This window comes from Eretmochelys imbricata, chromosome 11 (assembly GCF_965152235.1).
Source record: "Eretmochelys imbricata isolate rEreImb1 chromosome 11, rEreImb1.hap1, whole genome shotgun sequence".
Taxonomy (NCBI): Eukaryota; Metazoa; Chordata; order Testudines; family Cheloniidae; genus Eretmochelys; species Eretmochelys imbricata.
Genome location: NC_135582.1, coordinates 9129422 through 9144522, shown reverse-complemented (window position 1 = coordinate 9144522; position 15101 = coordinate 9129422). Strand labels below are relative to the sequence as shown.

The window sequence follows — 15101 nt, the reverse complement described above, 5'->3', positions numbered from 1 at the left end:
GGGACACGTTGGATGGGGCAAAGTTATGTAGGGGATGTGCCAGGGCCAGGAGAGAGCCTTGTACAGCACCGTGTTCAGGCACTTAATGCAGGACCAACTCTACTCCCTGATACAGGTCTGAATTACAGCAGCCCTGGAATGCAAAAAAGTTATTCTAGATCCCTTTAATTGGGCGAATGCACACTACACATCACTCATCTGATCTTCAGAACTTGGCCACCTAAACATTCTGGGGGCCAGAACCTTATAGGGTATCAACTTGAGTAGCTCCACAAAGGATTCACTCCACCAAAGAACTGGCCCAGCCGAGTCTTAATTTATGGGTGTAAATCACCAGATTACGTAATCTTCAGTGGGGGGAAATAGTTCGTAGTTGGAAAGCTGAATATGCAATACAAAACCCTGTGAGATAGGAAAGTATCACCCTTATTTGACATATAGGGTATTGGGGCACAGAGACGCTAAGGATCACATTTTTAAAAGGATTTACGTACCTAACTCCCACTGATTTCAAAGGGAGCTAGGTGCCTAAATACATTTAAAAATCTGCCCCTAAATGACTCGCCCAAGGTCACACAGAAAGTCTGTAACAGAGCAGGGAATTGAATCCAGGTCTCCCCAAATTCTGGGCTAGCACCATAACCACTGGACTAGCCTTCCTCTCCATTAACTTTAATGTCCCCAGGGGATAGCCTGCAAGTACTTAACGCCCATTAGTGCTGACAGATTGGATCGGAACTTGCTCAGAATGGGGAGGTGGGTTCATTCATAGAGCTTTGGTGTGACTCTCTAGTCTGTGTCCAGATATACATTCATGTGGACACGAGCCCCCCACACCATTCTAACGATCTGCACAGAGCTGTGCCCCCATCGGCTCACCGTGCACTTGTGTGGCTTTTCTCCAGTGTGTCTTCGCATGTGCACCACCAACATGTATTGAGCCTTGAATGGCTTCTGCTCCCGAGTGCAGTCTTGCCAGCGGCAGACAAACTCCTTCTTCTCCCCGTGGATGTGATCGTTATTGATGTGCTAGCGTAAGAGAAAGAAAACCAGATCATGATTAGAACAGCTAAAGCCATCACCGCATGTGTCACTCTGAAATGCACAGAAAAAACAACAGTTCCTCTCCACAGCAGTTGTGGTCTGATGTTACCAAGATATAAATAATGCTATGGAGTCATATGGGGCTCTTGTGCTGTCTTTGGGGTTGGATGACAGGACACAGAATAGGATTGTTTAGACACAAGGGTAGGATGGTAATGCTGGCGTGTGATGGCTGTTGGCATGCAGAGACATACTGACCAATAACGTCTCATTGTTTCCTTGTACTCCTGTCTGAGCCCATCTGTTGTCTCTTGTCTTATACTTAGATTGTAAACTCTTTGGGGAGGGGGCCATCTTTTTGTTCGGTGTTTGTACAGCACCTAGCATATAGGCCGTCTTTGACCAGGGTTCTTAGGCACCACGATAAAACAAATAAACGACAATACTGCTACTTCCTCAAGCACAGACCTGGTTTTTTACCTGTTCAAAGTGCTACTGACGCAATGGGCCAGGCCCTCAGCTTGTGTCAACTGGGGATTTGACCTATGCTCTGCAAAAGCAATGTGTACCCCTACTCTGGCCAACTGCAGAACAAACTGCACACATTATTCGTACTGGAAGCAAGGGGCTGTTGCTGTTTCAGAGGGCGGGAGAGCATTGGGAGTGTAAATGTACAACATGCGGACCACGATCCATGATCCCTGAGCCCCCACCCAGAATGCTTCTCAGTGGGGGGCCCAAACGTGACCCACCGACAGAGGAAGCAAAACATTCCTCTAGTCAGACATTACCGCAACAAAAGAGAAAGGATTCCTAAGCAATCCCCATTGCATACAATCCTATTTCTACTCAATTTAGATATGAAAAATGTCAGGGCAGCTGTGCGGCAGGGATGGGTAGCACCATTATATACTTAGTATGTAATGCCTTGAGTGCGGGGTCTGGACTAGATGACCTATTGAGGTACCTTCGAGTCCTACATTTCTGTGTTTCTAATAGCAGAGTCACTGGCCAGCACAGAGTAGGACAGTTCATGACAGACTTGGAAGAAAGGGATATGAACTGCTAGGAACTCTTTACTCCTCCTTAGAAGATAACCAGCATGTAACCAGCATGTAACTTATCGCAGATTTCAGCACAGACGCCTATGGGCCTGGCCATGGCTCCCAGCCAACAAACACCCCACTAGGCCTGTGCTGAACCAGTTAGTGTGGAAGATGAGCCCTTTTTATTATTATTTATTTTACTGTAATAAGCAAAGAACTCAAACAGGAGGATCAGAGCCTCACTGTGCTAGGTGCTGTACAAACACAGAGGAAGACACAGGAACAGTTTGCTGAGAGCTAGGTAATAATCCTGACATGCTGTTCATTGGGACTTGATAGAGGAGGGAGAGCAATGGCTCCTTATGCCATTTTACCCATGTGGCACAAGGCTGGAATAAGTTCTTGCACTTTAATTTACATTCATTGTCAGCATAGGCCAGTCAGATGCCTCATAGCCGCAACGGAACCAGCAACTAGCACACCTGTGATTGCAGCTGGCTGGCTTGCCGTGTACCTGATCTTACACTAAAAACTCACCTGCCTATAATTCAACTAAATTAGAACTGATGAGACATATCAGATGCCAAGGCATGTGAGCTGACACCACATGTCCTATAGAGTCGAACACATGACATTTGCTAAAATGGAAAAAAAAAAAACATGATGGCTTTGTTCCACTTCCCTGAACTGCAGGTAGTTTAGAAAATTATATTCTTTAATATACATGCTGTGATATATACAAAACCATGACATTATGTTACTCTTTAAGAAACACTGCATGTGCACAGATTTGTCCATTTCCAGTCAACTACTCCTTCCTCACTTGTGCTCAACAGTAGGAATTTCATGCTTTTTAAAAGGGATTTTACTACCACTGGGCAAAGCCATGCAGAGAGACCATGGTTTTTTCAGTGGTGTAGGCCAGTGTAGTTCCACTGTAATCAGCTGAGGATCTGACCCCCCTATATCCTGAATCTCAGACTAACAGCAAACAAGAGAAATTTTTTAAAAAAATCCCAAATCAAATTAAAGTCTATGAAAGAGCAAAACATAAAAGCACTGCTTAGTGTTGGACCCGAGCACCCTCTGGTTTTTGGAAGCAGTTGGTTCTTGTCTCTGGAATGGTCCAAACCAACATTCCAGCTCCAAATCCCTTTCCAAATTATGCAGCTGTGACCCCTTTTTATAGTGCTGGTAAAGGGCAAAAGAAAATAGGATTCAGTGCCAGAACGGATGCCGGCTCTAAAACATCCACCTGCTGTCAAAAGCTTAACTGCTGGCAGGATATGACAACATCTGTAAAGTATGTGCTAAGGAGAACTCCATAGTCCCAATTACTGCTAATTACTCAGTTCCATAAAAGCCTTCACCCCTGTGCTGAAAACACAGCAGCAAAGTGGAGCCTTGCTCTTACCTGGTGCAAGTCTAGATTCATATTTTACAAGGATAGGGAAGATCAATCTCTGAAGACGATAAAACAAATCAGAGAACAGTTCTGCAGCTGTATTGTTACATGTATAGACTAATAGACTTATTTCTCTCTGAACAGAATCTAGCTGCCAAAATCATGACCCCTTCACTCTCCCCCACTCCTATGACTTCAATAAAATACATCAACAGGAAGTCCTAAAATAAAATACTTGGGTTTGGATTTTTTTAGATTCAGCGTTTTTTCAGCCATCCCCCATCCCTCCCAAGGTCAGACATGCAGATCCTGCCTTCGCTGGCCACTGAGATCAGTGGATTTGATGGTCTGTGAGACCTAGCAGCATGGGGAAACAAATGCTCATTAAAACAGAGTAACTTGCCCGCTCAGTCACAGCAAGGTATGGCTGCCTGGGCAGGAACAGAATTTAGCAACCTTGAGAATAAACTCAGGGTTTTGTTCATGCCAATCACAGAGCACGTTAAACTATGGACTAAAAGTACAATAGACTAAAACACTGCAGCTTGCTCACATTGAAAAACTAGCATGCTGTACATGGTATATTGCAGACTAGATGGTGACTAGCCCTCTGAAGATGTAGAAGGGCCTTAACTTCACCATTGTTCCAAAATCTCAGCCTTTGTGGCACTGAGACACCATGGTGATGGGCCTGGTAGAAATGCCAATGGACAGATCATGCTCAAGGGCATATTTTATAGTGGGAGGAATGGGGTGAAGATAAGCCAAAATCACAGGAGGCTGCAGCATTCAGAATTGGCTTAGGTTTACTTTAGAGCAGTGGTTCTCAACTGTGGTCCACTGCTTGTTCAGGGAAAGCCCCTGGCGCCGTGTCCGCAGGTTCAGCCAATTGCAACTCCCACTGGCTGCGGTTCACCGCTCCCTTGGCCCGCGCCGCTTCCCGCAGCCCCCGTTGGCTTGGGACGACGAACCGCGGCATGGCAGCAGAAGGGCCAACACACTGGCAGTGTTTTATTTCCCACTGCACTGGGGACGATCAGGGTGTTTAGAGCCCCTGTGTAACATGGGATGAGTCCCCGAGCAGCAGAGTGTACATTGTGGCAGTGGCGATGGCTGGGGCTAGCCACCCAGGCCTGAACCCAGAGGATTGGGTGGGCTTGGACTCGGGTGGTTCATCTGAGCTGCCACTGCCCAAGCAGCAACACCCACAGTGCTATTTTTAGCATGCTAGCTCGAGCAGAGCTAGCCCAGTCTGTCTACCGGCACTGGCAATGACACTTCCCAGATGCAGCACAGACTTACCCACAGGGTTCAGTGACTGGGCTATGCAGGTGCTTTGTGTCCAACTGCCCGTTACAGGAGAGGAGATTCATCCCCCCCAGCAGCCATATAAGATCCCCTACACACAGACCTTTTATTGGGCTTTGCAAGGGGAACCAGAATTACACCCTCAGCAGCTGAAACATAAGACTATCAAATAATCTAATCTAAGGCTTCGCTGCAACTAAACTCTTCAAGGAATTGTGAGCTGATCTTGCAGTGTTTGTACACTGTACCTCTAATTTGCACTGTTAGTGGCTCCCACAGTGAGCTCCTGCTGTAAAGTATCCTGATCTTGTGATGAAAAGTGACGACAAATGCACAGAAATCCAAATTTATTGCTGGGGTTTCTTTCCAACATTACTCACATGGACGAGCTGCTCCTGCGTGTCATATTCCTTTATGCACCCTTCCCAGTGACAATTTGTCTCATAAATAACGTCAGGCTCCTGTTTACATTCATCCTTATCTAGATCTTCTTTCAGGTCTGTCAGATGCTCCTATAACACACAGAGTATTACATAAAGTGAACTTGTTTCATCTGAATTCCTCAGTCCCTCGTAGATTACAGGGCAGGTGTTAATTGATCATAAAGGAAAGGACAACTCATTATAACAATGTAACATTCTGGATTATCATGAAATACTGAGTTAAAAAGGGTCTTGCAGTTATGGATCTGCCCGAGGAAATCACCACTAGTGACAGGCTAATCTTAAAATGTTTGGGGGTCTGATTTAGATAAACACCCACATCTTTGGACTCCCACCAGCTAGATCAGATATAGAGTGAGGAAAGACTACAGAGTCCATCGTATTTATACACCCACAATTACTCTAGGGTAATACTATTATCCACATTTTACAGAGGGGATACTGAGGCACAGTGGGACTAAGAGATTCACCACAGTAAGTCTCAAGGAAGAGCAAAGACTTGAACTAAGGCCTTCTGAGTCCCAGGCAAGTACCCTAAGCACTGGACCATCCTTCCTCTCTTGTGAATATTTTGTTTCTTTTGCTACCTGGCTCTAACTGGATGGAATAAGAAAATGGAAGGGGAAAATAGCCACTGAATCTTTTCAAACCATTCAAAAAGTTCGGTTGAGTCTTGTTGTATCCACACACATCTGTCCTTCCTCTACAATGATAGGTAATAATAATAATACTTAGCATTTATACAGTGGTTTGCATCCTTAGAGCACTTTACAGGCACAAACTAATTAATCCTGAAAACATTCCTACGAGGTAGGCAAATATTAATATACCCATTGTACCAAAGGGGAAAATGAGGCAGATAGTTTAAGTAACTTGACCAAGACCATACATTGAGTCAGTGTCAGAGTAGAACTCAGGAACTTCTGTCTCCTGCTCCAACCTTAGTCCACTACCATGATATAGCCAACTGAGCCTATGGTTGGAAACCTTCCAAGTTCTAATCCTGACCTCTTGTCAAGTTGCTTAAACTGCTCTGTGCCTCAGTTTCCCCATCTGAAAATGAGGGAAATAATATTTTCCTCTCTGCAGTATTATATGGATTGAATAGTTAAAGATTGCGAAGTGATTTGAACATCTACAGCACTATGTAACAGCAAATTATTATAATTAAGATGTAATGATGATTTAACGCACAGGCCTTGTAGCAGCCATGTGTATCGCAGTCATTTCCAGCACGACACAGTCTGTTTTCACTGGAACGTGACAATCAGAAGCAACTATTTACCAGGGAACGTAATGCTACAGCAGGGGTTCTCAAACTTAATTCCACCACACACCCCTTCTGACAAAAAATGACTACATGACCCCAGGTCCCCGCTCCTTCGATGAAGTGAGCTGTAGCTCACGAAAGCTTATGCTCAAATAAATTGGTTAGTCTCTAAGGTGCCACAAGTACTCCTTTTCTTTTGGCGAATACAGACTAACACGGCTGCTACTCTGAAACCTACAGTGGTAGAATTATACTTGTAAATTTCCCCATGTAGGCAAGCCCTAAAGTTGGGAGGGGAGCAGAGAGGTGAAGTGACTTGATCAAGGTCACCCAGCAGCTCAGTGGCAGAGTTGGGAACAGAACTCAGATCTTCTGATTCCTACTCTAGTGCCCTATTCACTGAACCATACTAAGGAAAAGGCATGATTTTACTGGAGACCAATGCAAACTCATTTGAAAAGGGATGATATGCTGTGACTTTACACTATTATATTAACTTCAAGCTTCTTGTCCTCATTGTTAGAACTCCTCATGACTCTGCCACTTCTCACTTATTGACCAGGATCACATTGCCTCCATCCACTGTGCTCCACCAACAAGTCCATCTTTGAACCCTTCTTTAGCCACTGTTCCCAAGCTGTTATAGCAGTTTCTTCCCCCTTATCCCTTCAGCATGGAACACCCTGCCTGAAGTGACCATCAGGCCACCCACCTCTCCTCTTTCAAACCTGTTCTCTAGACCCACTGGAGTGTTGCGATGATTAACTAGTTCATGCTCGTACAGAGCTTGGAAGGTGAGAAGTGCTACATAAAAGCTCAAGTATTATTATTAAAGCAGCTGTCATGGTATCATATGCCAGGTGTGACTTTTATGTACATTTTTTACAACTCATGCATGGAGAGATTTGTTCTAATTAGCCCTTGATTGTTCTTTTGAAAAGGCTGCTCTGATCACAGAAAATTGCTGAAAGTTACAAAACAATTTCTGAGGAAAGGTAGAATCTTTAAAACATATATCAGAGGCCTGTACAAAATCAGAGATGGAAAACTCTTAGGACATTCAGAGGTGCTGACTACATACAGCTCCACTAACTTCAGCTGGAGTTGTGGGTAGAGCTGGTCAGGAATTTTCTGTCTAAATGTGTTCCCCCCGCCCCCAAGTCCCCGTCAGAAATGCAGTTTCTGCCAAATGCAGTTGTTGCTGAAATTTTTTGATTTTCTATCAGGAAAACAGAAATGAAATATTTCTGTTCAGGTTGGGTCGACTCATATCAAAATATTTCAGTTTGTCCAACTGAATCTAAACATTTCATTTCAGGTCAGTCAGATATTAATCTGTGACTGACTGAATTGCCATGGCATCTTGTGCCCCCATGGACTGGGCTCCTTGACTGGACTAACAGATTTATTTGGGCATCAGCTTTCGTGGGTAAAAAAAACCCCGTAACTCCATGCATCTGAAGAAGTGGGTTTTTTACCCATGAAAGCTTATGCCCAAATAAATCTGTTAGTCTTTAAGGTGCCACCAGACTCCTCGTTGTTTTTGTGGATACAGACTAACACGGCTACCCCCTGATACTTGACTGGACTACATCTCCCACACTGCACTGCTGCTTTCCCTGTGGTTGAATCACTGTAGGACATTATGGGAGTGCTATGATTGCTGTGCATGATGGCAGATATCCAGCTGGGGAGCCTAGCTCATGGGGTGGGAGTTGGGGCATGAGGCACCAAGCCATAACTCCAATGAGGCACCAGAGCAGCTCAGGTAGATGCTGGCCAATGTTGAATTGAAACAAAATGCAACATTTCCAAATTAACATATAGTGATAGACTCAAGCTCAATCTATTTAGCTTAACAAAGAGAAGATTAAGGTGTGACTTGATTATAGTCTGTATGTATCTAGATGGGGAACAAATATTTAATAGAGGATTTAATTTAATATTTAATAATCTAGTGGAGAAAGGTAAAACATGATCCAATGGCTGGAAGTTGAAGCTAGACAAATTCTGACTGGAAATAAGACATACATTTTTAATGGTGAGAGTAATTAACAACTGAAACAACCATGGGTTGTGGTGGCATCACTGAATTTTTAAATCAAGAGTGGATGTTCTTCTAAAAGATCTGCTTTAGGAATTATTTGGGGACGTTCTATGGCCTGGGTTATACAGCAGGTGAGACTAGATGATCACAGGGGTCCCTTCTGGCCTTGGAATCTATGAACTTTTCATTCCACAAAAATAAAATAAAATAAAATAAAATAAAATAAAATAAAATAAAATAAAATTCGATTTTTGATTATGATTGGGTTAACAATAAATGTCAAAATATCGGCATTTCCTTCAGAATGGAAATTCCAGTCTTCAATGAGCTCTAGCTGTGAGTGCTCAGACCTGCTGAAAAACTTTTGTACTAAGTCATCTATGTCTATTCTTTCTGCCAATGCAAGATTGCCCCCTACAGGGTATTTCCAATACTTTGTCCAATCAGTTTTTAAAATGTTTCAAGCCATGGAGCCTACACTTCTCTTGGGAGACTGAGCCACAGATCTCCTCATTAGGAACTGTTTCCAAATACCCAGCCTACATTTTTCTTTTGTTAATTTCATCCAATTACTGCTAATTAAATCTCCTTGCATCACTCTACATGATTCTTCTCTTTTTTGGGCACTTACTTTATTCATAGGACATAGTGAGTCAGATAATAAGAAAAATACACGTACACAATTGCATTGGTATTCCCCATGATTCTCAAAAAGAAAAGGAGGACTTGTGGCACCTTAAAGACTAACAAATTTGTTTGAGCATAAGCTTTCGTGAGCTTCAGCTCACTTCATCGGATGCAGTGAGCTGTAGCTCATGAAAGTTTATGCTCAAATAAATTTGTTAGTCTCTAAGGTGCCACAAGTCCTCCTTTTCTTTTTGCAGCTACAGACTAGCACGGCTGCTACTCTGAACCCCGTGATTCTGTAAATGTGATCACCAGTATTGGCCATGCACTTCTCAAAATCTGTATGTAATAAAGGAGGATGGTGCCAGTAAATGTGCAGTAGTCTTTCCCAGGGCTCATCCGATACATATGCTTGGGAGGACAGGAAATTTCTTTCAGATCTCTTTCATTTTACTACAAGAAATAAATATGCGGCCTTATTAGCCGGGGCGGCGGCCAGATTGGTTTTTTAGGTCGTGTGCTTTCTGCTGTTGTGTGTTGTTGCACTCCTAAACACAAAGCTCAAGAGAGATGCCTCTTTGCCCTAATCGTGCTGACTACAGCATGTTTATCTTTCCCTGATATGCTATCTTCATCAATTTTACCAGCCCCCAGATGATTGCACAAGTTGCTGTCCCCATGCATCATGCTGAAACCTGCTTCTGAACCAGTGCAAAGAGGAATTTGTCATAAACTCTTCTGTTCACTTGACAATAACACAGCCTAATATTTCATGAAAATGAAGTGCCCAGAGCACTTCTGATAGTTTACAGGTGTGATAAAGAACAGTCAGATGGATATTGTCAGCCATTAAACAGTTTGCAATAGCAGAGCTCTGAAAAGAAAACAAAGGTCTGTGGACCCTTCTCAGTGTCAAAAGTTGTGTCAGTGATGTAAAGAATGATGCTAAGAGCAATTCTGTACTCAGGAGTGAAGAAGCTCTTTCTGAGAGCTTTCTACCTACATGCAAGACTTCCTTGTAATCTATGTTTGCTGTGAGACATCAATATTGCTTGCTATGCACTGTAGAAGGGTCAAGCATAATTTTTATAAGTTACCAGGGCTGAAATAGTCCATCCTTCTCTCTTTCTTTCTGGGCAATGCACCAGGAATCCAACTCCCAAGAACCCATATAATGTTTCCCTCAATAAATCACAGAAACCCTGCTCCTGTACCTTGTTGGGTCTCTTTATTTGAGATCAGCTCGGTTGCCTTGCAAACTTTGATGCCTCATTACAAATTGCAAAGAAACATGAAGTGAATACAATGAAGACCCATCAGCTCACTGCATTAGGTCAACAAGACAATTTATGCCAAGATGGTTACCTGTGTGGCTGGGGAAGCTGGTGGCATACCCTCAACTTCAGTCTTAACTTTGCTGCGCTTGTGAATTACAGGATTGACTGTGCTGCTCACGGCTGACTCGCTGCTCTGCTTGTTCTAGGAAAGAAAAATTGGGGGTGATGTGGCATTAGGGTTTGAAAGAAAAATGATGCAATACAGCCTCATAACATCGTCTCCAGTTTAAGGCAAACTGGTGAGGAAAAAGAACTGGGCTGGTCATCGGGGCCACCTGTCCAGGACACAGACCAGTGCTGGTTGTCTACACTGGGTGAATTTTACCCATTTGGAGTGTGCACGGAGAAAGACACAGATTGAGAGAGAAGGAGAGAGAGAGAGAATAAAGGAAAGAGGGAAGGCCTGAAAAAAGCAGTTGTGCATATTTAGGGATGCCATTCCCAACTCAGCCACTGCTTCAGTTTCAGAACTATCTAGATCCTGTCAAATTTAGCCAATTGTTGATTAACACCCACACTGCCACCCCTCCACCCCAAGAACAAGCCATGGTTTATTTCTCCAAACAAGATGAAATAACATGGTAAGAAACCAAATAGTTTCTATATTCTGGTTTCATGTGGCATTGTCTTTATACTGTGTGTGTACATGAGAGAGAGTGTACACACTTGACTTTGCTCCAGAAAAAAATAAAAGGCTACAAGAGAAAAAGCACAATGTGACACACACACAAACAACATTCAATTAAATTAGAATATTAAAACTGTAATGACATTGCTATTAATTACTATTATTATTATTATTGCTATTAATTAATTATTATTAATCCGTACAATATTTATGTAAACGGACACCCCACTTCCACCACCTACATTATTTTGGAACTCAGTTTGTTAGGAATGAAATAAAGCAGAAGAAAACAAAACCAGTCAAATAACTCTTCAATAACAAACCAGTGTGTGCAGTCCAGCACCCATGAGATACTCTAGAATAATAAACCAATCTGGACAGTCTACTCCAGAACAATAAAATACAATAACAAACTGAAATCGGTATGTAATGGAGTGAAATAATTCTTTTGGTTGTGACACAATGGTAGTTTAAACTTCCAAGTACTGACAGTAAGAAGCCAAAATTATTAAAAATATGCCATGTGTACTCACTAATATTCAGCTGGTGTGTGTACTCAAGGTTTTCATATGTTTGGTGCCTGTGCATCCATTGTATATGGCTAATTTTGAAAATTGGGCCCACAAGTTTGTAAAACAGACAATAAAATCAATACAATTTACACCCAAACCAAGAGCCCATTTCACAACTGTCTTCCCAATGTCATTTGAAAAGTCGGGGGGCATGTTAAAAATTCCTCTGGAATGGATTTCTAAAATGAAAAACAGCCCCTTCTTTAGCACAAAAGGGAAACTGGGATCTGACATGGCCATCAGTCCTAAAACGCTTTGCATTTTGTATCTTAGCAAACATAGTGAGGGAAAGAGTATAGTGGTTTTAAAAATATCTGCATGATTTACAACATTAGCAGAGGAGCAGGTCAAACAAAGGAAAAGCAGATTGGTGAATACACTACTTCAATTTGATTCACTGCTTTTAAACTCCAATATAGCAAAGCACTTAAGTTCCTTTGACTTTAATGGAACCTAAGAACTTAAGTGTTTCACTAATAGGGATAGACTTATAAATATGGCTAAGTGCTTTGCTGAATAAAGGCCCTAGAGGGTCATAATATGTTATTTGCAAATATGCACATGGCTGCTTCATAGTCACAAAAATGCTTTGTAGTTACATCTGATGTTTGCTGTTTGCTATTTGTCACTCTCCTGTAGAAAAGTTTCATCATCCAATCAGGGAGTAGAAAATATAACATGACCAATCACATGAATAGCAGTCACCATGAACATTATGGGTGAAATCCTGGCCCTACTGAAATCAGTGGGAGTTTTGCCGTCAATGGGGCCAAGTTTCCCCCCCTAAGTGGTCTACTTGTTGTAACCCATCTGTGAGTCTTTGCTCCCCGTAGACCACATTTACAGAATTATGAGACTGCTTGATACCCTGGATGGGACACCCACCGCTTGCACTGATGAACTCTGGATACATGAGCAGAATTTAGGAATGGCCTGATAACTTAAACCAAGAAAAATCCTGAATGCATTTAATTTTTGTTCAGATTTTCAGATGCACTGCCCACCCACAACTCCAACTAAAGTCAATGAGAGCTGCAGATGCTCAGAACCTCTGAAAATTAGGCCCTATTTGATCAGCTCTAATGGATATGCTTTTTCAAGTGCAGCTAAATTTCACTGCTTGGCTGTATTAAACACATCACATTACCTGAACTGGCTCCTACCTGATTAGAGTCAGATATGCAGCTGTTGTTATTACTGATCTGAGCAGGAGCTGGGTTGACAGAGATAACTGCCATGTGTTGTCGTGGAGGAAACGTGGGGGAAGGCTGGATCAAGGGAGGCGTATGTCCAAATGCTGAGCTCAAGCCTCTCTGCTGACTCAGGATCTGCTGGTAAGTCACTGGGTTAATGGGATGGGGGAAGCTGAATGCTGGACTGCAATAAATATACAAATAGAGGAGGAAAAATTACAAGGAGAAGTTATTTTAAAAAAAGAATTAAAACTTTGGCTAGTGATTGAAGTAAGGGTAGAACTTCCTGCTGATTATGGGAAAGAGGATAAAGTGGGGAAACTAGATTTTCTTTAATCTTCCATGATATACAGTATGGGATATTTTTTACACAGATATTATTGGTCTCATCTGTACTTTGGTATATTTGTGGACCCCTTCTAGTCACACAGTACTGCTAGAGATTTCTTTTTTTACGGTGTTTGAAAAGAATGGATTACAATGGGGGAAAAACTCACACATCTTGCTTTGCAACAATGCAAGGTTTTTCCAGGTAGACCTTTTTTGCAACTTCCCAAGCTTGTGGCTACGCTACTTTTAATACAGAAGTGAAGTCACCTGGCTGTCAGGCACAAATTGCAGAGGGAACATTTAACAATCAATTTTACATATTTAAAAAATATGAAATTTACTCTGCATTCAACTGAGCTGGAAGATGGCTCACGGGACTACTAAAATATGTAACCCTTCTTCTGCAGGTCATTAGTTCAACCCCAATTTAGATCACTCATAGCCAGAAATCATTCCCATCTAATAGTTATCTGGTTGCCAGTGTGGTTGCAGACTAGGATGTAGTAGACACACCATAAAAACTACCATCAGAACTGCCAACTTTGCTAGTAGTCTTCCAATTCCACTGCTATCAATCTGGCACTTTAGGGGCTGATCCAATGAACATTTATATACATGTACCTTTACTCACAAGCAAAATTACCCACAGGCACAAGTGCTTGCAGGACTGGGCCTTAATTAGCAGTATGTTCATGTTTTTATTTTAAATAATAAACTTGACTAGGCAATTAAGGCTGCTTCTATTCTAAACCAGCTAATGACAACATGACCAAAAAGCAAAGGCCAAAGTCACTACCCTGTTAAAAAGCCCTTGTGGCTAAATAAATGTTAATGGTTAGTGACATAATAAGAGCTGATGACAGGTTACTGTAGAACAACTGTTCTATACAACGGAACCATCAGAAAACTCACTTTATAACATATGACCATCCCTCTGTGGTGAGATGTATTAATTTGCGTCACTGCTGCCACTGATGAACTTTTAAGTGGTTAAAAATAAAAAAAGTCAATCTGCACACAATTTATTAGCCGTTAAACTGTTTTCTATGTATGACACACACTTAAAATTCTTAAGATTTAACATATGCCTTGTAAAATACATATTACATGGTTCTAAATTAATTATTATTATTATTGTGGTAATGCCTAGAGGCCACTAGTCAAGGATCAGGACCCCATTGTGCTAAGCAACGTACACAGATATAATGAAAAGATAGTTCCTGGCTCAAACAGTTTACAGTTTAAGTATAAAACAAGAGATTTGAGGTGGATCCAATAGACGGGGGGAACTCATGGGAACAGTGTGATGATAAGTATGATGAGTAGTTAAAATCTTGAGGTTTCCTAAAGCTAGAATTATGTTATAAGTACTTCAAAAATTTTACCTGACAAAGCAACTTTTCTATTAATATCTAACTTTTACTAACAATAAGATCAATCATTGTTTAGGACTGCATTGCTTCTATGAACTCTTGCATTTCTTTCTAGGTGTCTATAATAACATTATTAATAGGAAAAAAACCCCACACCTAACTTCTCAGTGGTAAAAATAATAACACTACAGTGTGAAACCTGCCTTAAGCAACCACTCAAGGATCTGACAAAATTTGTTCCTTTAAGGGAAGTGCTTTTTAATTAAGGATGGAACAGGATTTTACTCAAGAGCCTAGATTTTTAAAAATCAGTATTTAAAGTTAGGCTCCTAAGTCCACACAGGAATTAATTTTTTAAAATCTTGGCCAATACATTTGGGGATACTTTGAGGTAGTTTTCCAAGATGTGAGATTTCCTAACAAGGCCAGTCAAGCCATTCACAGCAAACATTTTAATAGATGAATTTAGCCTTTCTTC

General features: G+C 41.7%; 1 protein-coding gene across 1 annotated transcript in view; it reads right to left on the bottom strand.

Moving 5' to 3' along the window:
* GLI2 (GLI family zinc finger 2) overlaps window positions 1-15101 on the bottom strand; it is a 183568-nt gene that overhangs the window by 15133 nt on the left and 153334 nt on the right. The window contains exons 6-9 of the mRNA XM_077829890.1: window positions 12891-13104; window positions 10556-10669; window positions 5184-5315; window positions 880-1029 (exon numbers count right to left, since the gene is read on the bottom strand). Coding sequence (XP_077686016.1) covers window positions 880-1029; window positions 5184-5315; window positions 10556-10669; window positions 12891-13104 — 610 coding nt within the window. The remainder of the gene's footprint in view (window positions 1-879; window positions 1030-5183; window positions 5316-10555; window positions 10670-12890; window positions 13105-15101) is intronic.